General features: G+C 38.7%; 1 protein-coding gene across 1 annotated transcript in view; it reads left to right on the forward strand.

Moving 5' to 3' along the window:
* Positions 1-7,663: 7,663 nt before the first annotated feature.
* The window catches only part of DNAH3 (dynein axonemal heavy chain 3), a 218,215-nt gene continuing 217,153 nt past the window's right edge, over positions 7,664-8,725 (forward strand). Inside the window, exon 1 of the mRNA XM_044657457.1 lies at positions 7,664-7,699. Within this exon, the coding sequence (XP_044513392.1) occupies positions 7,664-7,699 (36 nt within the window). The remainder of the gene's footprint in view (positions 7,700-8,725) is intronic.

Consider the following 8,725-nt stretch of genomic DNA (forward strand, 5'->3'; position numbering starts at 1 on the left):
AGAGCACTTGAACAAGAGACTCTTAGGGCTTAGTGGAAAGAATACTGACTGTGGAAGAAGGCCTGGATCTAAATTTCACCTCTGTTTCTTGCTAGATATGTAACCTTGGAGAATTGTTTCACTTCTATCATTTTTCCCTTTGGAAAACAAAAGGGTTTGACTAGATGACTCCTGACACCTGATCTTTCTGGTTGTAACATTTTATGATCCTATAAAATAAAATTCACATCTTTCCTCATGGACCATCTGCTTTGAATAAGTTTGTTTTCCAGTAGTCCATGGAGACAGACATCAGAAAAGATAAGAGGAGAAACATTGGGCTATTGGTAGTGTAGAATGTTAAATCTGAAAGGGACATTGGAGGTCATCTAGACCAACCTACTCATTTTAGAGCTAAGGAAACAATCCTCAAAGGAATAGCATGAATTGTCCAAGATTGCATGGCTAGTTAGTGAAAAAGCTTGGACCAAGCCCCTAGATTCTGATCTTCCAGCTCTGTTCTCTTGCCCCACTGCCATCATAGAAAAGGCCTTGAAGATGACATTTTTTTAAATATTCATTTTTAAAAACCGAGTTCCAAATTCTCTCCCCTTCAGGCCTCTTCCCTATCCATTGGAAAGCAAGAAATATGATACCCATTATATATGTAAATTCATGCAAAACTTATTTCCAAAGAAGATGACATTCTAACAGAGTCTAATAGTCTACACCATGTTGAGGGGAACAGATGGAGAAGCCTGGTCAGGGGCATGATTGACAGTTTTGTTTATTCTTTTGTTTGTTTTTTTAACAGAGAAGCTAAGAGAACAGGCAGGTCTGATATAAGTAGTTAGGTTTTCCATAATAAACTAGTTTTCTAATGTAGTTTCTTTTATTTCATTGAAATTCTACTTTGCTTCACAGATTAGGTATCATTTTTTTCAAACAAAATTTCAGCTCTTTCCTGCTGAAAAGGCAATACTATACTATGAGGACTGTCATCATCCCATCCAAGTACCCTTAGAAATGACCTCACAATCTTCATTTGTTCATTCAGCAAACATTTGTCGAACTATGTATATTTTATTATGAGCATTCTACTTTATTGGGTGCTGATGGGAATGCTTCAATATTCTAAAGGCTTTTTGAATTCATTAATGTGTGTATTAATTCAATGATGCAGATTTCAATCCATCCTTCCTGGTTGATTCTTGTCCTTATCTTCCCATAGATGGTGAAGACCTTCTTTGCTTTCTTATTACTAGGCTAGAATTGTCCATTTGCTATCCCTTACCTCATTGCTTGACCACCTCATCTTTTTTTATTTCTAATCATACATTTCTTCCATCTTGGCTCCACTCCTGGAAGTCTCCCAATCATACATTTCTTAAAGAGCATTATTCCTTACACATCTCCTTATATGTGGTGTTGTAGCCTGTTCGCTCCAAGTAGGTATCTCTTTGTTGTCCTTTGGGAGACCCCTTACTTTTAGTTCCTGGGAGACTATTCCATACCTCACAGTCGTACAAAGATAAATTGGAATTCCTTTGTTCTCGAGAAGCTTGTAATCTAGTAGAAGAGATAAACTATGCCCACAGATAGATGTAATATCTATTTCCAGTCTTTTGTCTGGAGCAACATGAAGTAATATAAAGAGCACTGTATGTCCAAACATCTGGTTTGGAGCCCTGATTGACAGCTACAAGCATTCTGACTGTGAGAAAATCACTCACTGCAAAATAGGGATGCTAATACTTGCTTGACCTGTCTTACAGGTTTGTTGCAAGGAAAGCACTTTGTAAATATGACATTGTATATCATTTAGACTATGTCAAGTTAGTAACTGGATTAAGAAGTAAACTGAGCTCAGATAAGGGGGAGATGGCTTCCAGATTTGGGGGAGAGGATCTGAAATGGAGGTGGATCATGAGAGAGTTGGCATTTGAGCTGGGTCCTTGAAAGATGGGAAGGATATGAGCAGAAAGGGGGTGGGAGGGAAAAATATTCCAGATATAGGGAACTGGATGAATAAAGAATTCGAGATGGGATATGTTGGGGAACAGCAAGTAGCTGGACAGTAGTGTATGTTAAATCTAGAGAGAACTGATTTTATAGGACTAGATAGAACCAGATTGTATAGGACCTTGAATTCCAGAGTAAGGCATCTGGACTTAATTTGGTAAATAATTCAGAGCAAGTAAAAGGTTTTGAGTAGTCTGGAACGTGATTAAATCTATACATTAAGAAGATTAGTCATGTAATGATATGTGGGACAAAAGAGTGGAGTTAAAGAGTGCTATTGCAATCATCCAGGCAAGAGGTAATGAGGTTGTGAGCTAAGGGAAAAGTTATTATAAGGAATAGTAAAAGAAAGATGGTTGTAAGAAAGCCTGTATGGTTTACAGTTTTTCACTTTAGGCCAAAGTGCATGCATATTCTAAAGGCATGTTGGCTAAGAATTGGGACTCCTGAGGTGATTATTTTCCTTTAGAGAAGTGATTGGCAATCGAGACTGCAAATCAGATTTTATTATGGCTTTAACATGGTTGACTCTGGCTCTTCTCTCTTTAGCTCAAGCCCCTATTGGCTATTGTCCCTTCCATTTTAGGAATCAGTAACTGTGTCCAGGACTGCTAGGTATCGAAGTGGATGGAATGTCAAGTCTAGAGTCAGGAAGACCTGAGTTCAAATCTAGCCTCAGACACTTATTAGTTGTGTGAGCTCGGGCAAGTTGCTTATGGCTCTTGGCTTTGTCTCAGTTTCCTTATCTGTAAAATTACCTGGAGAAGGAAATGGCAAATGTCTCTAGTATCTTTGCCAAGAATACCCCAAATGGAGTATCACAAAGAGTTGGTCATGACTGAACAACAACAGAACTAGTATCCCAGTCCTATTTAACCATTCCAGGTCAGATAGCTTTTACAAAAGGATATTTATTTCACACATAGATTAAGTTCCTTCTAATAGCTCAGGGGCATAATTCTCCTATACTACCTTTATCTGGGGAGGGGGATGGGATGGAGGATTAGGATTAGTTCCTACATAGCACTGGTCTCACCAAGCTCCTGTCCAAAGGCAACATTGCTGTTGGCTTCTTCTGGGCTGGAGTCTGGGATCCAGGTTCCCCAGGGTGTTGATGCTGGTCTGGCTGCAATAACTGGCCTGGATTCCTGGGCTCCCCGATTTTCATGACTTGGGCTCTTGCCCCAGATTAGAAACATACTCTGAACTCAGGACAGAAAAGAATGAAAAGACCAAAGAACTTGGCCTTATCCATGACCCCTTCCTTTATGTTGTGTGTGTGTGTGTGTGTGTGTGTGTGTGTGTGTGTGTGTGTGTGTGTGTGTGTGTAAAAACAAGTTTGTGAGGTTCAGGCTAAATAGCCCTCATCTAATCCAACATATTACCCTCCCTGGAAGCCATTGGCAATCATCTTGCCTCCTTCAGATGCCTTTTGTCCCCTGTGGCCAGTTAGATGGTTCTGCACAAAGATGGAAGGTCCTGGGTTCAGTTCTGGCCTCTGACACTTCCTAGCTGCCTGACCCTAGACAAGACATTTAACCCCCATTGCCTGGCCCTTACCTCTCTTCCACCTTGGAGACAATACACAGTATTGATTCTAAGATGGAAGGTAAGAGTTTAAAAAAAAAAAGCCATAAACTCTTTTGAAGATTTCATCAGTTGACAGGTACACAGCCAAAAGAAAAAGGCTCCTCCCAGCCATATGGTAGGCCAACTGGAACCAGTTCCTGAATGTTCATTTATGCTCTGGTTCTTACAGCAATTCTGGAAGCAACTTCCTAGCTTCCTACTCTTGGACGATGGCATATTAGCAAACTGATGGGGGTCTGCACATATGCCAGACTCTACCCTGCTCCATTATATAGTAAATGTTATTATAATCCACATAGCTGTCCAAACAAGGGGCTTCCAACTCTTAATTAGTGGTCCACTTGTTAAGTAAGCATTACTTCACACAGTAGAAATTCTCTATATTAAAATATATAAGTATGAGCAAAGGAAAATCTTAGAGGCTTTTTGTTTTTTTTAACACATAGAATTTAAAGCTGGAAGGAACCTTAAATATATTTAGTTCAGGAATTCCTTTCCTTTATTATGTCATGGAACCCTTTGGCAATCTGGTGAAAACTATGGATGGAACCTTTCTCAGAATAATGTCTTTAAGTGAATAAAATAAAATATGTAAGACTACAAAGGAAATCAATTATACTAAAATATAATTGTTGTTCAATCATGTCCAACTTTTCCTGACCATATTTAGACTTTTCTTAGCAAAGATACTAGAATGGTTTGCCATTTCCTTCTCCAGCTCATGTTATAGATGAAGAAACTGAGACAAACAGGTTAAGTGACTTGCCCAGGATTACACAGCTAATAAGTATCTTAGGTAGCTTTGAACTCAGGAAGATGAGTCTTCCTGACTCCAAGCCAAGTGCTCTGTCCACTTTGCCATCTTAAGTTTGTGAATTCTGGGGGAAAGAAACCGTTTACAGGTGAAGAAACTTAGACCAAGAAGAGTTAAGTGACTTTCCCAAGGCCACAAAATTAGTGAGTACCCAGATATGTGATGGAGTTGGCTTCATCCAGCTCTTGTGAGCTATTTGTTAATTTTCAGTGTGAGCATTTAAATCTGAAAAATAGGTAAACATTACAAATCAGGGCTTGATTTATTGTTTCATTGGTCATCTGAACTTAAGTTGGAGAAAATGTTCATAATGCAGATTAAACTTAAAAGTACATTTATATGTACATCTTCCCAAGACATCCAGTTGTTAAACATTTACTAGCACACCACTTAGCACTATGGACTAGAAAAAAGAAAAGACTACATTTTGAATGGGGCATTTTGAAAGGTAACTGTTTTGAGACAATCCTTTGGCATAAGGGAGGACTTAAAGTTTCCCTATTAACTCTTACCTTCTAAAACTATGCTTACAGTGTAATAATATTCCTCTAGTGTAGGTGAAACTGTCAATAGGTTAAGTCCTTGTCCAGGCATCCAGTTTGGGTCTATGGAAGGACCTATGGGCCAGCCAGAGACATTGGGAAAACAACCTCTTGAGCTCAGATGCTGAGAATAATACATAAAATGATGGGAGTTAGTTCAGTGCAAAGCTTTACTGTAATGGGGAAGAGGAGGAAGCAGAGAGAGAAAAAGGTGATACAACCCAGGTATTCACATTAACAGGGCATAACTTATATAAGGGAGGTGCTGCATAGGGGAGCACAGAGACACAGGTCCTTTCAGCAGGAAGGTTCTTATACTTCAGAAAGAAGGTTCTTATACTCTGATTTTGTGTGGAACCCTAGAGCTGATTGATTTGCACATCAGGGTTCAGGGCAAAATATTATTGGGGGGATTATTATCAGGGAGGAAAACAAGCTGGTGGTAGACAAAATATTATTTGGGAGGCACAGCTATACTAATCTTTAAAAAATTTTGTCATGAGTATATTCTGTAATATGAGTATATTCTGTAAGATTATAGCTTCACTTAAGGGGAAATTGTCATAATGATCTCAACCAATAAGTCTAATCATATAACAATGGTTTCCATGCTTAGATTCTATAAGCTACAGCCTCCTTTAAGGGCAGACTGCCATGGTGGTCTCAAGACCACCAGGACCAATCTTATATCAGTGATCCAATTGCTTTTTCTAAATTTATGTTTATTTCTAAAAATATATTTTATCATTAAATATTTCCCAATTACATGTTAATTTAAAAAAATAACATTCATTAAAAATTTTTTGGAGTTTGAAATTTTCTCCTTCCTTCCTATTCCTCCCATAACCCTTTGAGAAGGCAAACAATATATCAATTATATATGTGATGTCATGCAAAAGATTATTATATTAGCCATGTTACAAAAGAAAACACACAAAAAAATCCCAAGAAAAACAAAGTTAAAAAGTATGCTTCAATCAACACACAGAATTCATCAGTTCTCTCTCTGAAGGGTAGATAGCATTTTTCATCATGAATGATCATCCTTACAATATTGCTGTTAACTATTTACAGTGTTCTGATTCTACTCACTTCATTTTGCTTTGGTTCATATAATTCTTCTCAGGTTTTTCTGAAACCTTCCTGTTCTTCATTTCTTATACCACAATAGTATTCCATTACAGCCATATGCCACAACTTGTTCAGCCTTTCCCCAATTGTTTAGAATCTCCTAATTGTTCAATTCTTTGCCACCACAGAAAGAGCTAATATAAGTACTATTTTACATAGAGATTCTTTTCCCTTTTTCTTTGTTTTCTTTGGGATATCGATTTAGTAGGTATTCCTGGGTCAAAGGGAATGAGCAAGTTTATAGGGTATAGTTCCAAACTGTTCTCCAGAATAGTTGGAATTGTTTATAACTCCATCAACCAATTTTTTCATATTCTTTCCAGTATTTGTCATTTTCCTTTACTTTCTGTCATGTTAGCTACCAATGATCTAATTACAAGTCTTGGTAACATTTGGGAAATATTTGCTTTGGCTAATGCTATATATACGTGTAGATTCAAATGTATATACATCTGTGTATAAGTAAGTCAAATGACCATGCCATACTGGATTTTCTGAGGCAGTCTCAATTTAAAATTTTTGGCTGAAGTTTATTCTTCTTTAACCAAAACTAAAATCCCATTTGTGACCTTGGGCAAGTCACTTAACTTTCTGAACCCAACAGGTAGTGTCAGAAGCAGGATTTGAATCCAAGTCTTTTGATTCCAGAATCAGTATTTTTTTCACTGTACCATAGTACAATAAAAGTGGTTTGTAAAATGAATAATTTATGTATGGTTTGTTTCATTTTTTGGTGATATTATTCACTTAAATTCCAAGTCAGAAAAAAGGTCACTCGACATTATAATCTGACTTTCCAAAAATGTGGTCACCCTAGTATTAGTGGGTATGTGTATGTCTGTACTCATCTTACTTGTATGTGGGTTTGTAGAGCTTATGAAGTTCTTTTCTTTTGCAAAATAATAATAACATACTTTTTTGTCATTCATTCTCTGTTTCTGGATTCTTAAGAAATTTTGCCCTTAAACTTGGCACCAAACACTCCCTGCCTGGATGGGGGGGTCTGTATAACAACTGAGCCATGGGTCTGGGCCATGTGCTGAGGTCAAATTCCCCAGTGTCTCTTAGAAAGCAGGGGAACAGCTCCTCCTTCCCTTAGTTACAGACGCTGTAGCCTTGGTTACCAGTCCTAAGACAAGAGAAAATGAAACTCTAGCTTTTAAAAGCTGAGGGAGGAGAAGGGTGTGGAGAAGCGGGTGCTGACAGAAGTGCCAGAGGAAGTTGCTTCATACTTTTCCATCAGTCTTGGGATTGTATTGGATATGGACTTACCAAGACACCCTGAGGGGAAGGAAAAGGGCTGTGGACAAAGTGCAGAAGACGGAGAGAAAGGAAGCCTGACAAACTCTTAGTTTCTCTACTTTCTGTCTCCATTTTCCTATTTCTCTTCCCAGGGATTCACTCAAAATTCCAAGACCTATGACCTCTTCAATGGGCAGAATTTCCTGAAAATTCAGTTGCCTATGATGCTTCCATTATGATGCAAAGCCTAGGGCATTTTTGGAGCTGGCTGGTGGAAACTTGCCTTTAGATAACTAAGGGTTGTCTGTTGATTTAGGATAGGCACCCCATTTTTCTGGACATCATGAATATCTCAAGTATTAAGTGTTCTTCTGAAAAGGTGAGTTGTCCCTTAATTCTGTTTCCATTGGATTTAGAACATTTTTCTTGTGGCCTTTTTATATATAGACTGGCCACCACATTGGAGCCTTCCTAACTAGCCTGATCTGGTTGTTCATGTTGAGCTATAGCTACCAAGATCTTGTTGTCTTTTGGACTTGAGTGTTTAGATCTCTGGAACATAGCCCTATTTCTTTAGGGCTTGCTCCCAAAGCCACAAATTTAGCTGGAAAATTAGTTGTTCTTTTAAAGCTTCCATTTTGAAGTGGTGAAACCATGTTACTTTGAAGGTACTATTAACACAAAGTGCAGTTGTTGGAGCTGAAGCAGATATCCTAATTGTATGATATTTGGGAACTATTCTTTTAATCAGGATCCTTCTTTGAACTAGATTTAAATCTAGGCCAAGGGACAGACTGTCATTGATGGGAAAATTCTTACTGGGGGGTAGAGGGAACAAGGAGGAGGGAGGGACTATTCTAACATAATAAACAATAGATTCCTCATTTCCGAGATTCTGAAAGGAATCACATGTGATTTAGGGCACCACAGGTGCAACTTTATAAAGTCTTCCTTGAATAGTACAGTACCTGCTTTTACTGTCCAAGTTTTTGTTTTTGTGCAGATACTAATGTACTAGGAGCTTAGCCAGTGTATTAAGTTTAGCTGGGGAGATTTCATGCCTGTTGATCAGAGAGGCATATTTATTCTCAGTAGTAAGAAAGAAAGAGAGCAAGAGAGACAGAGACAGAGAGAGAGATGGAAGGAGGGAGAGAGGGGGGAGAGGGAGCAAAAGAGTCGGGGGGGAAAAGGAGGGAGGAGGAATTGAGAGAGAGAGGAACCAGAGAAAGAGACAGGGAGGGAGAGAGAGAGGTATAGAGATAGAGAAAGAGAAAGAGACAGGGAGGGAGGAAGGGAGGGGGAGAGAGAGAGAGATATGGAGGGGAGAGAGGGATGGAGGAAGGGAGAGAGAGGGAAGGAGAGAGGCACAGAGACAGAGAGTGGGAGAGGGAAGGAGGAAAGATGG

This window comes from Gracilinanus agilis, chromosome 1, assembly GCF_016433145.1.
Source record: "Gracilinanus agilis isolate LMUSP501 chromosome 1, AgileGrace, whole genome shotgun sequence".
Classification (NCBI taxonomy): Eukaryota; Metazoa; Chordata; class Mammalia; order Didelphimorphia; family Didelphidae; genus Gracilinanus; species Gracilinanus agilis.